General features: G+C 45.2%; 1 protein-coding gene across 1 annotated transcript; it reads right to left on the reverse strand.

Annotated features, from left to right (window-relative positions):
• Window positions 1-117: 117 nt before the first annotated feature.
• RNF10 (ring finger protein 10) lies at window positions 118-20,336 on the reverse strand. The gene is made up of 17 exons (XM_058816972.1): window positions 19,812-20,336; window positions 14,624-14,826; window positions 12,024-12,223; window positions 10,957-11,047; window positions 9,750-9,934; window positions 9,536-9,672; window positions 8,052-8,212; window positions 7,600-7,728; window positions 7,186-7,444; window positions 6,415-6,548; window positions 5,767-5,884; window positions 5,375-5,476; window positions 4,752-4,886; window positions 3,819-3,916; window positions 3,535-3,595; window positions 3,226-3,384; window positions 118-2,337 (listed from the first exon to the last, which is right to left on the reverse strand). The coding sequence occupies exons 1-17, from the start codon at window positions 19,969-19,971 to the stop codon at window positions 2,261-2,263; spliced, it is 2,409 nt and encodes an 802-aa protein (XP_058672955.1). The 5' UTR covers window positions 19,972-20,336; the 3' UTR covers window positions 118-2,260.
• Between the last annotated feature and the right edge of the window lie 829 nt (window positions 20,337-21,165).

Genomic DNA, 21,165 nt, shown 5'->3' on the forward strand with positions numbered 1-21,165 from the left:
ACTGTTTTGAGTGAGAAAAGCACCAATTGTGTACACAGGAGCAGTGAGTTCATGGAATGTGTGGCAGAGCTGCAAGACTCAACTCCATCCCCCCATTACAAAACTCATAGGTACAAGTACTGCTTAGATATTTATTAAGTTTACACCAATCAGTTACAGGAAAGTAGCATTGCTGGTATTATCTCGAATCCATAGGAAAACAAGATACAGTTGAAGATGCTGTCCCTGCAGGGACAGCCCTGCAACAGGGACAGCCTGCCTTGCCCACATCACTTCCCTTAGCCTAGTGCCTGTGACATGTGGAGGTGAGTTACACCAGCTCCAGCTATTCTCTCTTCCCAATGCAAAGAAAAGTTGACTATAAATGTGCAGAGATAACAGAACACAACACATACTGGTTAGACACTTAAGTTTTGTTACTCCTGTTCCTTAGCTTTAAATGACTTGCTGTAACCACAGTTCAATGCATATTTGAATCCCTATTAGTTGCTTTCTCTGCCCTCATCTCCTGTTTTCCCATATGCATTTAAAGTGTTGACAGAAGATGTGTTACACTGTCAGGTATCCTGTCTTAGTTTCTTTGCAGTCCCCTGACAAGCTGTACTGTCTTTCATTGAGTGGGGTTAGTTGTGACCAAGCGTGAAGTCAAGCTGCTTTCAAAGAATGTCTTGCAGGTGTTTCCTCTATGCTCCTGCAGCAGTTGCAATATTCTTTACCCCCCCCCCTCCTGTTCTTTCTGGTTGACAGCCACATGTGATGGACTCTTTGGTACCAGCTTCCCATGAGGCACACGTGTGGAGCCTGCTGCTCTGAAATCAAGCACCCATGCACTGACAGCAGCTTTTGGAACAGGGACACAGCCACTGAGTGCCAGTGGTGCTGGAATACCTGACTCCAGGTGCCTCAGACCAGTGTCAAAGGGACAGAGCACACTGAAGCCTGGGCCACTGGGGCTGAAGACAACAGAAGACACTGTCAGTCTCCCTCCCTAAGTTCAGTGGCACTTTTTACCAGCACCCTGCAATTAATTCTGCCAGCAGGAAGGTAAAATGTGACCCTGTGCAATGTTCCAGGGCTCCAGGCTGCTGTGACAGTTCAGCTGCAGCACTGTGAGCGTGTGTGCGTTTGATTTATTGCAACTGTTGGCCTTGACTGGTACTTGACACCTAAAATTCATTTTATTCAACAAAATCCACACCACTTAACTCAGTAGCTCAAATCAAACCACAAGCAGTGCAGAATGTGACCACCCAAAGAAAGAGCAGGGAGGGGTCCAGAGGACACATGTTCATAGCACAGATCAACTTAAATCCCAGAACCAAGCACATCCAGGCCCTTAGCCCAGTACAAGAGAACCCCAGTTTCTTGCTGGGGTGTAAAAGTTATCTACAGACTTCAGCTATCAGTTGTTCTTCCAACTCAAGAGCAGCCAGTATCAAACCATCGTTCAGAGGGTTACCAGGAGCCCTAGAGGGGAGTGTTTATTCTAGATGACAGGGTTAAAAAGAATGAGTAGCCCATGGTTGGCAAAAAACAAACAAAAAGTAGCAGCCTCACTCACCCACATTAAAACAGACCTGAACAACTGAGAGAAGTCAGGAGGTTCCTTCTACCACTAGTGCCATTTTGAAATACAAATTCATCAAGCCACTTTAAAACCAAGTAGCCAAGTTCTGCTTTACACTCACCTCAGCTTTACATCTTTCCAAGCCAGGAGAACAGGAGGAATTCTTGCTCTTTAGAAAAAGAACAGATATAGCAGCTAACACTCTAAAGCCAATAAGCTGTTTTGCCTGTCTCAAGTGCAGCCAAAACCAGTTTCTCAAGAGAGCAGTTTGACAGCTTTACTGCAACAGCACTACTGTCAGTCAGCTGGACTTCTGCCCATGAATAATTACAGGAAAATAAAGGTTCTCTGCCTTCTCTCTTGGGTAATATTGCAGTACTTTGGCAGTGCCACACACCTGTAAGGACTTTCACACTGCTTATCAGGCCCAAAGGACTGACTCAGCAACTAGAAGCCTTGGCAGATTTGTCTCTAGGTTGTTACTTCCAAAACTCTGTTTCAGTACAAATTCGTCAAGCAGTTGGAATCAAAACATGTTATTCAACATATACTATCATGGTTTCCTCCTGAAGCCCCTAGAAGTCCTGGAAAAACAAGTTTAGGCTGTTCAAATTTAAATACTTAAACTACAGCAGCAAAACAAAGCAAAATTAAAAGAAAACCAGGAGAGGAAACTTCTCTTGAATAGCAGAATCATTTTGTGTGAACAACAGAGGTGCTGAACAATAGCTTCTGCTTCTGTTTCTTTCTTTTCTTGCCTCCCTTTTCCTCTGTGGAGAATTAAAACAACACTGTCATTCTTCTCACGGAACAGGAACATCACACAGATATTACAAATGGTCTTCCCTGACTTTAGTGGCTTCCACAGATCCACAACACTTACTATCAATTTACTGAACACCACGTAGTTTAGCAAAAAAATTACTGCAGATGAACTAAGGGAGACTCCATCACACCTGAACACAGTTATAAATATGCCTAAATGATTGTAAAGTTGCTGTTGCAACAGCAGATCCTGGGACTGCAGCATCCAGCAGTTTGCCTTTCCAACAACTATCACTTGGTATGTGTCCAAAAAAACCACAAGTGGAGCAGACACCCCACTGAAACTCCCAGACCCTCCCATCCAACTGTCTCCATCATTCAGTGCAGTCTCCTAAAAGAAGCCAAAGCTAAACATCAGAACTGAGCATTAAAAGTAAGTTTCACCAGCCAGCACTAGGTTTAAGTTCATCTCAATTTGTTTCACATTGCCTAATTTGAAATTTCAGCTAGCAGTTACCTGGACATTTTGGTCAAACTGAAGTGGTAGTTCAGCAGCTCAGGTATTTCAGTTTAGAAATGTATAACCTCAACTTCCTTAAGATAAAGCTTAATTTAGGTTCCAGTAGAGACATGGCCAACATGATTGTAAAAAGCCATCTTTGTCCTAACAGGATTCTTTGCTAGTTGGAGATCTCAGCTCCCACTAAGAGCTTTAAGCTGACAGAAGCCCTGGTCAAGCTGTTCAGAAACCACAACCTAACAATTTTCAGAACTGCTCTCTGGCCAATTCTTGGTCCTCAAAATTGCTGCTTTCACTTCTCCCAGAGGAAGAAGGGGAAATACTCAATTTTTTCACTTGAGAAAGCTTTCCTGCCCTTCCCCCTGCCTTTCACCTGATAAATGATCAGCTGTGGACGGTTTGTCCAGTTTCAGGAGGGCTGCCTCAATAGCTTGGCTGAAGGAATTCTGGAAGCTGGGCACAGGTATCCGGTCAGAGCTGTCACTCTCTCCATCACTCTCTCCAGGCACAGGCAGTGCCAGAGTGTTCTCATCTGAAAGAGGGAAGGAGTAAAGAAGGCTGTATAACACTTTCACCACACAAATGCCCCTCCATACTCCAGGTCCTTCCATTGAAGTTACAAGATTTCTCACATTTAGGTGCATGGTAAAGAACCTGAAGTACTAATAACAAATTTTCTTACCTCTTGTCTTTGGAGCAGGTTTAGGCCACGTCTCTGGTTTTGCCTTTCCAACTCTCAGCATCTATCAAAACAGTTGTAGGATATGATTAATTTTCACATATTGAACAATCCTGCAGACTCCCTAAATGGCAAGAAAATCTAGAAACCCCTTCAAGCACTCAAACCTTATGGTGTCTCCCTAAGATTTATCCCACATTGTTTTTGTAGGGGAAGCAATTGTAGTCTCAGCCTAACCCCCAACTAAGAGGTAATTCTGACAAGATTCACTCTGCTACATGGTTTACCTGGGCAAAGGAAGGGAAGGGAGATTCTTCTTCCAAGCTTCCACAGAGCAATGGGCTGACCTGGCTGGCAGCAGGTGACAGTGGAGTTGGAATAGACTCTACAGAGAAAGGAACTGAGAATTAAAGCCAGGTAGTCATTATGCTGCTTATCAGGATGTAACAGAACTGAAGTGTTATTATCCTATGTAATTACTCATTTTGATCTCATTGCTTCTATCCATCAGTCACACAGTGGGATCTCTCAAATTTCCTCAATCTTTTTATTTAAGGAAAATTTAAGTTTGCTTGTGGGTTTTTTTTTTGGGGGGGGGGGGGTTCTTGGGGTTTTGGCTGGGGGGGGGTAGGTTTTTTGGGGGGGGGTTGGTTTACTTATTTTGAAAAGCTGAGGAGGGTGCATTTTGTCAGGTTTATTCTAGAATAATGTGTTGAGAAGATGGAGATGACAAAAAGAAAAAATGCCAGTAGTGTTTTCCTGGCAAACACAATTTTCATCCCTTTTTTGGAGCAATTGTTCCCTTTCTTCTGCCTCATGTAAAAAATGGGGTAACTACAGTGCAAATCTCATATTGTCAAGGTAGAGGCAGCAAAAAGCAGACAAAAGAACAGAATGTTTCTTAACTATGTCTGCCTTTTGTGTATTAACTCACAGGCAGTTTAGGAAAGAATCAGTATCATAGAATGGCTTGGGTTGGAAAAGACTTGAAGACCATCTCAATCCACCCCCTGCCATGGGCAGGCACACCTTTCACTACACCAGATTGCTCCAACCCCATCCAACTTTGCCTTGATCACTTTCAGGGATGGAGCAGCTGAGCTGCTCTGAAAAGAGGCTGTCTTTGATCAATATTGAGAAAGTTTAGCATGATGACCTGAGCAATAGATCCCAAAATGATGATCAAGAGCTAGATGTGATGTGTTTTTCCAGATGCTCACCTGTCTGAGACACAGGGCTTCTGCCAAGAGGAGACTGACAGAAGCCCTGATGATCGACGCTGGTAGTTTCTCCGGTGCAAGAGGTAAAAGCAGGGAACTGCTGCAGATTCTCCAGAGCAATATGGACCTCTGGATCTAGAAAGAGATTTTAAATTAAAGCACCACACAATGTGGGGGAGGACTGCCAATATGCAAGTCATTTCAGGAGTCTAGGAGGTGCCAACTCATTTCTTTCCACCCTCTATTTGGAGACCAGTACAAGTCCTGCTGCTGGATGGAAGCAGTTTCTGGGCCTTTTTTGCTTTCTTCACTTTCACTTTACATCGTGATTACTATAAAAACAGAGAGCTATGTACACCATGGAGATAACTGTGCCCTTGAATGCCCTTCATCCTTCCCAAAATGCACAAGTATGCAGCAATTGCATAACATCACTTAACATCCTGACTAAAACAGCTTATGCTTTTCATTACACAGACATTGTTCCTAATACTTTGTAATCTTGTTCTAAGTACACACTACAAACTACAGGCCTCAGAGTTCATCCCATAGCTCAAGAAATCAGCTCAGCAACCAAATATGACTGGAAATCCACCAGTTGTGTGCCATCAGCACTTACTTACATTTGCCCTGTTTCTTGTTCTCTTCCATCTCAATCCTGCGTTCACGCCGCCGTTCATCACGGGCTTTCTTCTGCCGCAGACGTTTCCTCTTCTCAAGGTCATCTAGGAGCAATGCACAATGTTGGATATCAAAAAACCCACACCAATACTCTGGCAAGGGTTCCTCCAGCTCTGAGAACAGCCTTATAACATATTAGTACCAAAACATGCTTACATGCAACATATGCTCTTCCAAGCATTTGGGATTTTTTATTCTTTTTGTAACTGCTGTCTATGAAACAGTGAGCTGGGGCTGTTCTGTGTAGCAGTCACCAGACAGGTGGTGCAAGAGGAGTAAAGCTCTAAAGCATGTTCTTTTTTCTACCATTAAAAGGGTAAGAACGACTACAAACCTGAGAACAACTCTAAAGTCTCCTTAGAGATGACAGGGGGCTTCAGAGCCAGTTCACAGATGCTGAACTCACAGGTGAGGGGCAAGTGACAGAGGTAGCGATGGCGCTGTCTTATATCCTGATAAAGAGAGAGTGATTTATCACCACAAGGACTAGAGGCAGCCATGGTGATGAACAGAAATAGAAGGCACAATAGTCATCAAATCAAATGAAAAAAAATAGCAGCAGTGACACAATGGTTACTTTAAAAACTACAAACACATGATAGATGCCCTGAGTCAGAAACAAATGTTCCAAGATCTCCACCAGCTACATCATAATCAGACTTAGATGCAGTTACATCAGCTTGCTTACTGATTTTCATGTTCTTCCTCCCTTCTCACTCACATCACTGGAACAAAATTCTGCAATACCAGACTTGCAACACGATTTTTATAGTGGACCTTCTACCAAAAAAAAAATCTATACTGCAGCCTACTTATCAAAAGCAACGTAAGGCCCAGCACCTTCCACAGATGCCCGTAACAGATTAGCATCCCTACTCATTCATACTTATAATTTCTTACTACTGAAGTGAATTAAGTCTCCTCTAAAATGACCAACCTGCTAAAACAAGGCCCTTAATTAACAAAAAGATAAAATAACTACCTCTGTCATGGAGTAGCCAGTTATCTCCACCACAGCTGCAGTTATCTTCTCTGGACTCTTCTCCAAGCTGCCATACTCACGCACAAGGCAGCGAACGTTCACAGGGTGAAGGTACATGCACTGCCCATCCTCCGCTGAAAGGCAACACATCTGTCACATTCACATTTTCTGAAAAATCCCTTTGCCCAGGATTTTTCTCCTGGGAAGCTTAGAAGCCTCAGAGAAAAAGGAAAACAATAATTATCTGATTTGCTTCTCCTGTGTTTTGCTCCTTTCAGATGTGTTTGGAGATTGTTTCATTGGTTTCTGCTGTGAATTGCTCTGATTCTTTGGCCAACCAGTGCCAAGCTGTGTCAGGACTCTGGAAGGAGTCATGAGTTTTCACTACCATCTTTTAGCTTTCTGTAAGTATCCTTTCTGTATTCTTTAATATAGTTTAGTATAGGATTCTTTAATATAATATAGTATCATAAATAATAAATTAGTCTTCTGAGAACATGGAGTCGGATTCATCATTTCTTCCTGCCACAAGGGCACCCCACAAATACAATACTCATCATCATCACTCCTTTCTTGCCTGTTCATTTTCAGTACTCTTCTCCCCACCTCAGGACATCCTCCACTAAAAAATTAAAGGTCCTTTCTGAGTTCCTGTAGGACTTTTGTTTCACAGGGGTTAGCTGCATCTAATGAACTAACAAACACATTCCTCGAGGAGGGTGCCAAGGAGGCATCTCTGCCCCTATGATTTCAGGATTTCATTGCACTGACCTTGATAAAAATAGTAAAAAGGAGAGTTGCCAAGATGTCCACTGCTAACTGTATCTTTAGATTCCTGGCAGCTTGTTTCAGCTGGATTTGGCTCCTCTACAGCGTTCATAACAGGCTCTCCTACAGTGTCCACCTCAGGTGCTTCCTCCTCATCCAGCACTGCCTCTTCTACTTCCACAGGAGGTGAAAAGGAACTTGCCAGGTCAGAGGAAGGTTCCACAAGCTCCTCATCAAATGCAGAGAGATATTCCACATCACACTACCACAGCAGAGAGGATAGAGTTAGTACCACACCACCTACTCCAAAGATTATCATCTTTGCAAAAATCTTTGGCACGAGCTCCCCACACACTGCAGTGTGAGGTGGCAGAATTAAGTGTTAACAGGATCTGCCAGAGCAGATTTGTCACCCACCTTTTTCTCTTGGGAAGCAGCAGGCTCCACAGCTTTGGAGCTTTCTAGGACCAATTCTTCCACAGCTGCACTGATTCCAGCAATGCCATTGTTCTTATCCTGGTCAGCAGACAGGGCTGTTTCTCGCTCCTGGAAATCATCCAAAGGGATCAGGCTTCAATTTGCCCTTTAAGCCAGGAGACCACCCCTACAGTTATTTTTAGCCTTGCCCTGGCATTCTTTTACTGGAATACCATCCCATAAAAACCATTCTGCTGTGTTATCCTGAACACCACATCAGATACCTGGGGCCTAAAGGCTACAGTCTCCTCCAAGGTGTAAAATGCTACTCCAGCAGCAAACACCAGCAATTTGCTAGAGACCAGAATAATCACCCACCACCATCCATATAGGAGAACAAGGGTGCTCAGCACACTCTTAAAGCTACCAGAAGGCTCCTAAGAGGTTGTTACCTTCAGCTCCTGGATAGCTGCCTCAATGAAACAGGCTTCTGGGGTGTGTTTTTCTTCCTCATACTGTTTCAGTAATGCTGCTTTCTCCTCCAGAATCACCAGCTGCAAGACCTGCTCCCTGGATGCCAGAAGCAGCTTTGAATACTGACTGTGTTGGTCATCTGCACAGAAGGAGCACCAAATCATTAATATCTGTATGTAGAGCCACCAATCTGGAGTGCTGCATCCTCTGAAGTTTTGCTACTGCTCACTTTTGGGAGTTAATCCCTCAGGGCAGACAACACTCAGCAAGACTTTGATACAGACTCCACAAATTATCATTGTTATCACAAGCTGGTGTCACACAGCTGCTCTGACACCTCCCCCACATAGCAGTTCATCTGCCACTTCACCATTGAGTTGCTACACATCAGTAGAAATGAAGCCTCAACTTTCACATTGTAGGAGCATCACCTTTGAGAAGCCTTGAGGGCATCAAAGCTTCCTGAAACAATGCAGTCTGCAGCTGCTTCCTCTTCTCTCAGAGATACTGCTGCTGGAAATTTCTGCAAAGCCACCTTGGCTTGGCTCAAACTACTTCATAAGCCCATATGTATTAAAAATTCATGTAAAACATAATTATGAGGTTTGTACAGGAAGCACAGCAGAAATAGTAAGCTAAAGAATTATCTACAGACACCAAGTTAATGGTGAATTTCCTGGCTTTAGAGTGTCCTCAAATCCTAAATTTATTCTTCTGTTTTAAAGTCCCCTAGTTTCAAATACTGAGAAACATATAAGACCACAACCTGCATGCTGGATATCCCTCACATGTTGGAAGACTTTTTCCAGAGAGTTTAAATGCATGCAGCCCTTTCTAAATGTGACTGCAAAATGAAGTGAGCCAAGACAGCCCACAAAGCAGCAATGTTCAGTAAAATTATTTCTTTAGTCACAAAATTTTTGCAATACTAGCAGATAAGATGATGATGAGTTAGTCACACTCTTGACTGGAGAAAACTGAAGATGTCAGGCAACAGATGTTTGGAATAAGGTTTGCAATAATTTTGATTATTTCCCCATAGCATTCCCTGACTTCAGCTGATAAGTCAAGATGATGAAAACCTTGTTGAAGATTACAGTCTTGAAATAGTTTAGACACAGAGACAGTTATTTTTGTGAAGCTGTATAATGAGTCAGGAGGAAAAATGTTAAGGACACTGAAGAGCCAATAAAAGCAGTGAGAGTCACACCAGTGACTGCAGGATACAAAGGACACATCAAACCATAAGCAGTGACTGTGAAGGGAGGAGTCTGAGTTCAGTCACTTGAAGGGACACAGCACACAAGGTAAAGCTTTTACAGAAAAACAGTGTGAGTAGAAAGTTTACTGTTAATATGTGGTCATCAAGCTTTTCTGCTGCTAAGCCAGGGTCAAGTGTCCCAACACAAATCCTGGTCACAGTCAGGAACAGGATTCCAACCACCAGGACTGAGATACTCACCTCTGATGTAAACAGGCTGAACCACATTCATCCACTGGGACTTGGGCAGTGCTACCAGAACACCTTTCTCCCTCCTCATGAGTTGCATTGTAATGGTGTCACCAATTGCATACTGACGTGTTTCCATAGCAACAACACTGCAATGTACGGAGGAGGTTAGCAGTGTAAAAATAACATTGCAAAAAGATGCATGATTTAATTAATACCATCTCACCTCTTGAGATCCTTCTTATGGACAGAGCCATAACAGATAGGACACTTACTCCAGGCCTTCTCACTCAAGGAGAGATAGTGAAGGATACATGCCCAGCAGAAGATGTGCCCACAGCGGGTGATCTTGGCAGCAGTTGGTGGGTACAGACATATGGGGCAAGAGGGTACTTCATGGCTACAGATCCGCTGAAATGGCACATGAGAAGAACAATACAAGACTCAGAAATCAGTTCTTGGGATCCAGAATAAGCCACCTGTAAGATCTACTCTAACATATCTTCCAGCTCTTTAGGCTCTGTTTATTTACCGAGAAATTAGTGCACTGTGAAGTAACACCTTCAGACTGCACACAGAATAACCTTCTAAGCAACCCATCTTATTTCTTAGGTCTTATTTCTACTCTAATGACATTAAAAAGTAAGTCTTCTCATGTTTCCCCTTAGATATTCATCATCTCTAAGAGATAGCAGTATCCCCATCATGTGAATTCAGACAGTGAGAAGGCAAGCAAGCTCTGTGGCCTCTCCCACAAGCAGACTTGTGCAGCCCTGTGTAACTGTGAGACTGAACTTACCCACTTCCATCAACATGCTACGTCTACTCAGACACTTTGGTAGCTTCCCTGTGTGGCAGAGACATAACTGCCAAGCAAGCACCTAGATTTTTCAGCTCTCTTGTAGTGACAGGTAGCAGTAAGCCTACCTCCTCTCCACCTACACCATGCACCAGACTGTCTTGGCAGATATAAATTGCTGCTTGAGGCAACCCAAAACTTCTGACCACAATTCTCAAGAGATTTTCCATTTTGTTGCTAGGCAAGATAGGCCACCTATGCACAGAATATTTCTTCAAAATTCTACACTCTAGTCCTCTTCTGTGGACTCATGCCCAAGTTTTCTGTTAATATCTCAATCACAAGGACTCTGTCTACAGAATGTCAGATACTATTTTTGATGAGCTCCCATCTGCGAAAGCAAGAAGAAGCTGCTAATTTTCCTAATAGATTTTAGCACTTCTCTTTTTCTGTCATGAAAGTATTTCATAATATATTCCATGACAGATCTTTCCCAGTATTGTGGGAGTGACAGAAAAGGCCTCAACTCAAAAACAGATGAGTTTTATGTAACATCACAGAGGGAAAGAGGTAGTTAAAGACAGGTTGAGGTTCTTAAGAAGGAAAAAAAAAAATCTAGCCCATCACAACTGACCACTTGCTCCACAAAGTCCCAGTTGACCAAGGTATCTGGATCAGCAAAGTGGACTGTGTAGTCCTGTTCTTCAGAGACAACAAACTGGCAGCTGGGGAAAGGCAAAGAGACAGATGATCCACTCAGAGGTTTCTAAAAACTTTTTGAGAACTATCCTATAGGATTCTCTCAGCTTCTTCTTTGTCCAGCAGCAAACTGCTGGATGCAGTCAGTCACTTCTATCAACAAGAAACCAAGAGTTCAGTTCACACTCAGATTTTCAGGATACAGGTGTGTCTAATTTCAGTTAGACACAACATCACACAGTAAGTACAGAACGAGCCAGGCAGACTGGTTTTCCAGAAACATGTAGGAAACAGTCAGCTGCAATGGGGTTCTATTAAAAAACAGGGAATCCACAAGGGGAAAAATCTTGTCAAAAAACTACAGCTACTGGGGTTCCTGCAAATAGACTTCACTACAATAAACCATAAAAATTATGGAGAAATCAGAAGCATCAATGCTGAAAATACTTTTTAATATTATCAGAGATAGGATGCTCTGAACACACTTCAAATTCTGGGGAAATTTCCAGTCAAAAAGGAATCCTGCTGCTAGGTTACTATATTGATCATCATTTGGCTTATACTAAATACTTTGGGGCCCATAAAATAATCAGCATTTTAAGAACTAAGACCCATATAAGTAATTGCCTTTGGGACTTAATTCAGATTAACTTTCATCTAGCAACTGCTATCCCTTCTATCTCAACAAAGCAACTTCTGGAAAAAACAACCATATTCTATAAGGAACTATACAGATATTCCCAAATAGGAGTGTCATGTCCCAAAGCTGTGGTGGAAAATTTGAGCAGAGGATTTCTGTTTGTATCTAAAGGACTCACTCCAACAGATACCTTTGCAAATAGGCAAAGACAATATAGTCATTACCACTAGAAACACTACAGAAAGGTAATTTCATCCTGGAAAAGACAATCAGTCAAGCCCAAACACAATTCCCTGGCTTGTCACCCCTTACAGCTCCATGTCTCTGCAGAAGTCTAAGAGCCCCGTAGATCTCCCACTCACTTGGCCTGCAGGAAGAGCTCCTTGTTGAATGGTTTGTGTCCCCACTTGTTCCTTTTGCCCCAGTTGCCATGTCCATTCCCATCAAAATGTCCTGCTTGGCCACGGGGTTCAAAGGTGAAATTCAGTAAGTGGTTCAGATTAATCTTCTTGGGACCAGAGAACTGGGCAGGGCTGAACTCTGCCCGTTGAGCCTCTGCTACCTAAGAGAGAACAGCATTGGTTACAAATTGCTGGAGTTCACAGCAAAGCCATCAGCACATGTGGACATCCAGGCCCATCAGTGACAGCACACAGAACACGCAGCATCTACTCACTCACCTCCTCCCATCCCTGTTCTGTAAATCAAGTAGTGCAGTGTCAGAAATGCATGAGAACCTCAAAGTCAGAACTCAGTGCTCTGACCCCATGCTGAGCAAAAGGAGAGAGTTAAAACAACCACAAAGACATGTAAAAGCTGGCAAAACATAGTCAAGAAGAAGTTAGTCATATCCTGACCATACTCTTTTATTACACAGTAATACAAGCCTGATTACTGACTGCACAGGCTGCACTTGCTTTGGTTAGTTTTCCTGTAATGAAGAAACAAATCAGAATCCAACAGAGGTAGCAGGTGAATTCTCAGGGAGTGACCTGGGTGAGAAGAGCTGCTCACTCACCAACACTGAAAAACCAGAGTATCAGTTAAAGCCCACAAACACTCTGTAGTATTTTAGATCCACATCAGCATAAAAGCCTCAATCTGGTTCTACCTTGCCAATACATTTACTTTTGCAATACCACTATCACCTGTAAATTTGTGCCCCTGAGTTGGTTGGGCACAATCAATCTTCAGAGGGCAAACTTTGGCCTGTTTAGAAGATTGGTTGGCAGAGTCCCTTGGAAAGCAGTGCTGAAGGGCAAGAGAGTGCAAAAGACTGGACATACTTCAAGCAATGTTAAAGGCACAGGAACATGCTGTCTCCTTGTGCCAAAAAAAATGAGGCAAGACCAGCCTGACTCAGAGTTTTAAATGGAACTCGGGGAAAAAAGGAATTTATGACCTGAGGAAGAAGGGATGGGACCTCAACAGGACTACAAGGATATCATGAGGGTGTGCAGGGAGAGAAGGGCCTCAGTCTGACTAGAACCTAATCTGGCCACTGCTGTAAAAGACAAAAAGATGCTTCCATAAATACACGAGCTACAAAAAGAGAGCTAAAGAAAATCCCCATGCTTTACTGGATGCAGAAGGAAACAGTGGCAAAGGATGAGGAAAAGGCTGAGGTACTTAATGCCTTCTTGCCCTCAGCCTTTAATAGTAAGGCCAGTTGACCCCAGGGTCCCCAGCCCCTTGAGCTGGAAGACTGGGATAAGGAGCAGAATGAAGCCCACACTCCAGAGAAACAGTGAGTGCCCTGCAGTGCCACCCAGACATCCCCAGGCCCATGGGGCTGGATGGGACCCACCCACAGGGAGGGAGGGAGGGAGATGGCAGCAGTGAGCAGCATTTACCAGCAGCCCTGGCAAACTGAGAGGTCCCAGCTGACTGGAGTCACCAAATGTGACACACACCTACAGGAAGGTGTGGAAGGAGGATGTGGGGAATTACAGGCCTGTCAGTGTGACCTCTGTGATGGGCAAGGTTATAGAGATTATCCTTCAAGCCATCACACACAGTGTACAGGCAACCAGGGGACAGGCCCAGCCAAGGAGGGTTTATGAAAGGCAGGTTCTGCCTGACTAACCTGATCTCCTCCTATGACAAGGTGACAGTCCATGAGGGAAAAGCTGTGGATGTTGTCTGCCTGGACCTTAGAAAAGCCTTTGGCACAGCTTCTCAGAGCATTCTCCTGAAGAACCTGGCTGCCCATGCCTTGGATAAGCAAACCACTGCAAGTAAAAACCCTGTGGGGATGGCTGGGCCCAGGGAGCAGAGGGACAGGGAGTGACATCCAGCTGGGCCCAGGGAGCAGAGGGACAGGGAGTGACATCCAGCTGGGCCCAGGGAGCAGAGGGACAGGGAGTGACATCCAGCTGGGCCCAGGGAGCAGAGGGACAGGGAGTGACATCCAGCTGGGCTCCCACAAGTGGGGGTCACCAGAGCTCAGTACCTGGGCCAGTCCTGTGACCCAGGTCCTACACCTGGGTCACAACAGCCTCTTGGAATGCTCCAGGCCTGGGAAAGAGCAGCTGGAAAAGACACCAGGAAAAACCTGGAGGTGTTGGTAACCAGCAGCTGACCATGAACCAGGTGTATCCAGGTGGGCAAGGCAGCCAGAGGCACCTGGGCTGTACTAAAAATAGTGTGGTCAGCAGGGACAGGGCAGTGAAACTGTGTCACTATATATTTTCACAAAGGACCCATGTCACGTGTACATGGCCTGTCTTGGCACCCATTCCTCAGATGGCATTTTCTCTTGGAGCACAGCAAAGAGCACCTCTCTTCTGTAGTTGCCAAGCTGCTCTGCTCACACTCCCTCTGGCATCTCAACAATGTCAGCACCTCTTACTCTTTCCCTTCCCAACCTAGCACTGAACACAGCAGACCAAGCCAGGCAGGGCAGGATGATCCTCTCATCCCAAGAGAGGAGGCCTTGGAGTCAGGGCATCACACTTCTCACCTCATCTCGTCTTCCACCATTAGAAGAGCTAAAAGATTTCCCACTTCCGCCGCTGCCTCCCCTTTGAGGGGGCATCTTGTTAAAAGCTTTGCTTTTCTGTGAATTGGAGCGACGGGATTGAAAGGAAAAGTTCTCATTTTTGGAATATGAAGTTTCTCTTTTTCGATTATAACGCTGTTTGGATCCACTAGCATTCTTTCCATCTGAAAGGAAAAGAAAAGAAAAGAAGAATCAGATCAGCAGCCTCAGAGCTGGCCCCATGTACTGCACCTCAGCTAAATTCACCTCAGAGATGAGCTCACCTCAGCCACCACCTTAAGAGTAGTGTTTATCAGGACATTAAATCCCCCAGCAACCCAAACCACTTCATTCCTATCACTGTCCAAAGAGTTTAAAAGAATATATTTGCTGTGCTCTACATTTTATAAAAAAAGTTGAATTTCTTTTTTCCAGACTGGGAATTGCCACCACCAAATAGTAGTGTGTTACCTGGTACATTAAGTTATAAATATGTAAACATCACATACCACATCTTCATACCCCATTACAAGAACTGACAACAACTAGTTCTTTCATTTAATTTACCTAAAACACACCATTTATCATATTTATTCACACATAAAATACACTGTATAAGTACACTGCTACCTGCATTTTTCTTAAAGGCTTCCATTGCCTGTTTTCAATCACTTCTGCACGTTTTGCTTAAAAGATCCCAGCAGATGTAATTCTGTTTTAAAAATACTTTTATGTTATCAGGCCAAAAAATGCTAATTGATCTTGAAGCACAAACCAAAAGCTTTGTGGCCTTGCAGGGCACATACCTAAGATCTAAGTACAAAGTCCACCAACCTATGCAACAACAACTGTGTGCCAAAAACTGTCCTTAGCACACCACTGACCCCAACACAGGATAGAGTCATGAAGCACAAAGCAAAAAACTGCAGGAATAAAGAGCAGAAAAATCAATCCAGCTCTTCAGAGGGGTGTTCTGTGCCTCAACAGCTGCTAAATCAAACTGCTAGAACAGAGTAAATGCTACGAAAGCATTTCCAGTAGTCTTAACACGAGATCAGAGCTGCCCAAGCACACAACAGGCTGTGGGCTGGGTGCTCAACCCAGCACTGCCACCACATGCCCCAAGGTTTATTTGTAGCAGAGGGATGGTGATAAGCCCAGAAACAAAACTCCTCAGGCCCACAAGACATCTACCCACACCACCAGCCCCAAAGTCACTCTGGATACTCAGTAAACATTACACAAACAGCAACATCTCACACAATATCCAGTTGCACTTTATAAAAGCCTATTAGTTTCCCTTTTCCCATTTTGCAGTCTTCCTCCCCACCCCTTAACATAAATCTTATGTGGCAGGCAAACACAACACTGTGATTCAGGATCACATTTCTCATATGGGCACTTTCATTACCAGTTTTTCCCTTTCCCAGCACCACTTCCCATCTACCCAAGCATTTAAAACAGCTGGAATGGCATCATCCACATAAAGTATCTTTTGTTGTTGTTGTTTTTTTAAGTTTTTTCTTCCAACTGCATCCCCCAGAAAAGGTGAGCTGAGAACAGGATGGTTTTTGTGTATCACTGAGGATCCAACTTCTAACGAATAAATTGAGCAATAAAAGTGGCTGGAGCAGGTTCTGTGCTGGTCTGCTGTTTCTTGCACTTGTCAGACTCCTCTGGCTGCAGTTACAGCTAAAACAGGACACTATCATTACTTTCACACGATGTGACAGGCCCAGATTGCAGACAAACTTCATCATCACAATTGGTAATTTACTCTGCTATTCAAAAGGCTGATCCTTTAATTCAGAATTAAACCAACTCTGTCAGAAGCACAGCTGTGTAACTCAAACACACGCCTGCAGAGCTGGCAGTGCTTTAATGCACATCAGGCTGAAAGGACATGGCTTGAGTGTTATCAGGAAAAAACACACCAGGAGCTGCCAAGCACTGAGGGTGTGACCAGGTCTGGCTCAATGATTAGACAGACCTTTTTTGAGAATGTTTGTAGGGAAGAAGGAATAACCAACACCTCAGAGTCTCTGGTAAAAATTAAGTAGTTTTGAAGCAGTTTAGACTAGTCCTTAAGTTATTCATGAGCAGAACTTGTCAGCTTAGAGCTCAGCCACCCTCTGCTATCTGTAATTTCTGCAAATGCACTTGAGGTGCACATGCCTGTTGTGCCTGTACCACTTTGCAGTTGTTCTGCCATTATCAAATAGGGAAAAGACACAACTCAAAGTCAGTCAAAAGTGGATGTTTACAAGTCCCTGAACTTGGAACAGCTCAGCCCTGGAGCTGACAGAAGAATCTCCAGCCACTTAAAGTTTTATTTGAGTTACTCACCACCAGCTTTGTCAGTCAGATGGTTTACACACATTCCTCTCATACTATGGCTCCTTTTAAGGCACCTCCTAGAGCCTCTGGGAGTCACTTCAGTGACTCCCACATTTTATAAGAAAGAATTCCACTTGTGCCTTTTTTTAAAGGACCCTACAACAGTCTGACAATGCTTCACACCTGATTTTACAGATGGGCAGTTTCACCCCCCACCACCAGAATAACTGACCTCAGCAGAAGCCTGGTCCATGAGAGCAGTAATGAAATTGGTCAGCAGACAGCCAGGAGCTTGGAAAATGCATCTGTAAATTGGAACAGCTTCTCCCTACTCTGAATCTAAGCAATGCTGTCCCTTCTAACCTTCCCAGCATGCCACATGTCAGGGAGCTCTCTGCTTTCTATCATCCATCCCAGCACTCCCACAAAGTGCACTGGGCAGGAGAGGCTGCACTCTGGCATAGAGAAAAATAGAAGATTCTCACTGCCATCCTCTCTTGTGAAATCCCAGTTTTACGCAGGGTAAGTTTGGATTTGGTAGTTTCTTTTCTTGGCAAATGAGGAGTTAGCAACAGCCAGAGTGTGCTGGTGAGGTACTCACTCTTCACTCAGGTCCTCAGTTTGTCCTTTTGCTGTTTTCACGGCATCTAACCTCTCTATATATATGTATGTGTGTATATATAGATATACATATACAGATTATGTGGATTTATCTACCCATTCACACTCCAAGAGACTTCTAAAAAATACTGTCTGTATAATTTAAAAACACTAGCAATAAAACTGTTCTATCATTTTGGAGCAAGCCCTGAGATTTTGGTTTCTCCTGCTGTATCTCCAAAGATCCAGAGAGGGGAGATGAAGCTCACAGCATTAGAAGCAGCTGTAGGTGACCACCTGGGCACTGGAGCTGCAATACTGCCTTGCTGCTGGGGTGAGAAGTGCTGTTTCCTTCCACCTTTCTCCCCCCTCTTTTCTGCTGAGCTGTGCTGAAGCCAGCAGCATTGCATAAGGGGTCTGGATCACACTAAAGCCAGAGAGTGGTTTCATGAAAACACAGAGAGACCAGTGCTGCTGCCAAGGCAAACATCCCAGTGAGCAGGAGGTGACTGAGCTCCCACAGCCCAGCCAAGCAGGCTCACGTGGGTGTGATAAGGCCCAGGAAGGTTTGTGACAGCTAACACTGCCCATCAGCTCCACAGACTGCAGAGAACCCCAACAAGACTATTCTGCCTCAGCTACTTTATTCCACTCTAATTGGATGTGATTCCTGTTGGCACACTAATATAACATAAAGAAACTTTTCTGTTAGAAACTTTCAGTTTAATTTAGTCTCTGAGGCCAAATTTGAAAGAGAGGAGGAACCAAACTTCCACAAATACAAGGGAACACAACACTCTATTTAGCCAATTTCCAGCTGCACTGCAAGAGAAACAGAAGCTACCATAAGGGTTCAGGAATATACATTTCTTTATCTCCTCAGCTGCATAGCTACAGCAGGTAACTGTGGAAAGCATCAAGTGGCAAGTGCCTGACTGGATTTAACCCAGTGACCATCTGAGGAAGGTCTGTGGTGCATAGATTACCTTCCTTTCCAGAGGAGATGCAAGATTTCCAGAACACATCCTATACCTGTATATTCATATATATATACATATATATATGAGCAATCCTTCACAGAGCATCACACACCACTACAAAAGAAGCTGGAGTGAGGAGGTGTCTCTTGGCAAGACAGGGACAGAAAAAGCTCTTCTTAAAAAGACTTCCAAGTGTTTGAATTTGAAGTTAAAATTTAATTTTAATTGCACAGTTACACCACAACCTGGGGAGCTGTGGGTGAGTCAGCTCCCATGTCCCACTTCTGTCAATCTCGGTGAAGGCCAATTAACACAGGTGAAGAGCAGGTATTACTTGGTTACCCAGGACATGACCATGCTTAGAAGGTCCAAAAAGGAGCCAACAAACACCTCCAAGATACTTATTTCGTTAACCTTCTGGAGTGCACTGCTGCCTTCCCAGAGGCCTCAAGTAACACAGCTCACACAAACCACTGAGGAGGAAGGAAATTAGTACAGCAATGCTGGTGTAGCAACCTGTTGACACTCTCTCATATACTTCCAGGACTAAAATCACCAATTTTAATCGCTACTACCCCATTTCTAGGTTTTAGGGAAAAAAAAAAAAAAGGTTGCCAGGAACACTCAGACACTCACTCTCCTAAAGAGGTTTAGAGAGCTATGTGGGCTTAGGTATTACCTTGCAATGATGACAGGAACCACACTGGCTTGTGACAAACTGCTCTGTCAGCAGAGGCAGCTGTTTGCAATCCCAGGTGAGACACTTTGGGTTGAACGCCAGATGAGCAAACAACAGCCAGCAAACCCTGAGCTCCCCCAGAGCAGGAGGTGACCGAAACCCCAGGGCAAGGGGAATGCTGTGTACGGATACCAGACCCCTCGGTGAGGGGTAACAGCACAGGTACAAGATAAAGTGAAGGGCTCTAGTCACAGGCACTGGGGAATACATGTTCTTACTATAGCACCAGGACTTTAGCGCTCAAGCTGATTACCCCATTAATGAAGATAAAGCATTAATCCTGAAAAGAAGAGGAGAGTAGGAATCCCAGCTGGCCAAACAGCGAGCAGAGCCGGAAGAGGAAGGAAAAAGAAACCAAAAACAGGCAGTGACCTGAAACGCCGCCTATGAAACGCAGCTGAGACACAAACAACCCGGCACGGCCAAGTTCAGCCGCAGCACAAGCCCGATGCCGGCACAGGGCCCCTGTCCCCGCTCACCCCCGCTCCCCGCCGAGCCCCCGCCCCGCTCTCACCGCCTTTGGGCTTAGACTCCCCCGCGGCGGGCCCGGCCGAGGCGGAGCGCGGCTGCTGCCCTTTGCTGCCGGCCGAGGATCCGGGCGCACCGGAGCCGCAGGGGCTGCTCTTGTCCATGGCGGGGGCGGCGGGGGTCGCGCCGGGCGGGCTCTGCAGCATCAACGGGCGCCCCGGGCGAGCGGCGGCCCTGGGCGGGGGGGCACGACGGGCGCTGGCGGAGCCGGCGGGGGCCCAGGCTCATGGCCCGCGGGGGCGACCGGCGGGGGCGGCGCAGCGCGGACTCGGCCTCCTTCATGGCGACATCTTCTCGATGCTCCGCTCGAACCGGGGAAGGCCGCGGGAGGCCGGGCCGGGCCTGCGGGGCTCCGGGCGCGGGGGAGAGAAAAGCTGCTCACGGAGCCCCGCGGGGCCCGGCGCTGCTGCCGCCCGAGGGGTCGGCACCACCCCGGCACCCACCGGCTGCTCGGCGCCGCACCGGCCCCGGCTCGGCCGCCGCTGCCCCGTAATGGCGACGAGTCGCCCGCAGCAGTGGCCGGACCCGGATGCAGCCGGTCCGGGCAGGCCCCCGCGCATGACGGGATTTGTAGTCCTGGGCCGCGCGGGGCGTGCCGGGAGCCGGGGCCGGGCCTGCGCCGAGCCCGGAGCCCGCCCCTCCCTCCGCACCGGCACCGACGGGATCGCCCCCACCTCAGCAGGATGGAAAATCATCTGGTATAAAATCCTTGCCATCGGTTTGTAGCAAATAACCGTAAAAGTTAAAAGAAAAAGAAAAAAATTACTTTATCAGGCCTACTTGAAGTGACGTTTTTTAACTTTTCCCTCAAAGGGGAAAAAACTCACAAGGAACTCGGATCCTAAAGACAATTCTTTTAACCTTTAAAATGCTTTCTTGAGTGCATCTCCTGATGCTTTTTCCATTGTTTTAGGGATGAGAGCTTCAAGTTCTGTGGGAGAGCAATTCCCAGCTTCTTAAAAAAAAGTACAGGTGGAGGATGTAAGGGCATCTTTACCCCCGTAATCCATACCATGGTCTGGATGAACAGCCCTCAAGCGAAAGCTTCACTGCTAGTTTTGTATGCACAGGCCGCATGCTCTATAACACCAGTATGATCAACAAATTCAGGAATTTGTGTTGTACACATTTCAAACCAATCCTCTATAAATATTAAGAAAAGCCTCATAAAGGCCTTATTTTAACACCTGATTGTTCCCTATTGAGGTCTATTATTCTCAGAATTACTGACCAAACTGAGTGTAGCTACCACAGTGTTTAGATCTTCTGGATTTGAGGGGGAAAAACCCCTCAACTTTCTAATGAAGTTGCTCCTCCACATTTGAAAATAAATAAGAAAG

Source organism: Ammospiza caudacuta, chromosome 18 (genome assembly GCF_027887145.1).
Source record: "Ammospiza caudacuta isolate bAmmCau1 chromosome 18, bAmmCau1.pri, whole genome shotgun sequence".
NCBI lineage: Eukaryota > Metazoa > Chordata > Aves > Passeriformes > Passerellidae > Ammospiza > Ammospiza caudacuta.

Excerpts from the sequence above, each read along its gene's own strand:
- RNF10 (XM_058816972.1), bottom strand. The coding sequence starts at position 19,971 with ATGCTGCAGAGCCCGCCCGGCGCGACCCCCGCCGCCCCCGCCATGGAC. Across the intron at positions 6,549-7,185 it reads TTTTTACTATTTTTATCAAG|CGGAGGATGGGCAGTGCATG; the intron begins GTCAGTGCAATG and ends GTTGCCTTTCAG. Across the intron at positions 3,596-3,818 it reads CCTTCCCTTCCTTTGCCCAG|ATGCTGAGAGTTGGAAAGGC; the intron begins GTAAACCATGTA and ends CTGTTTTGATAG.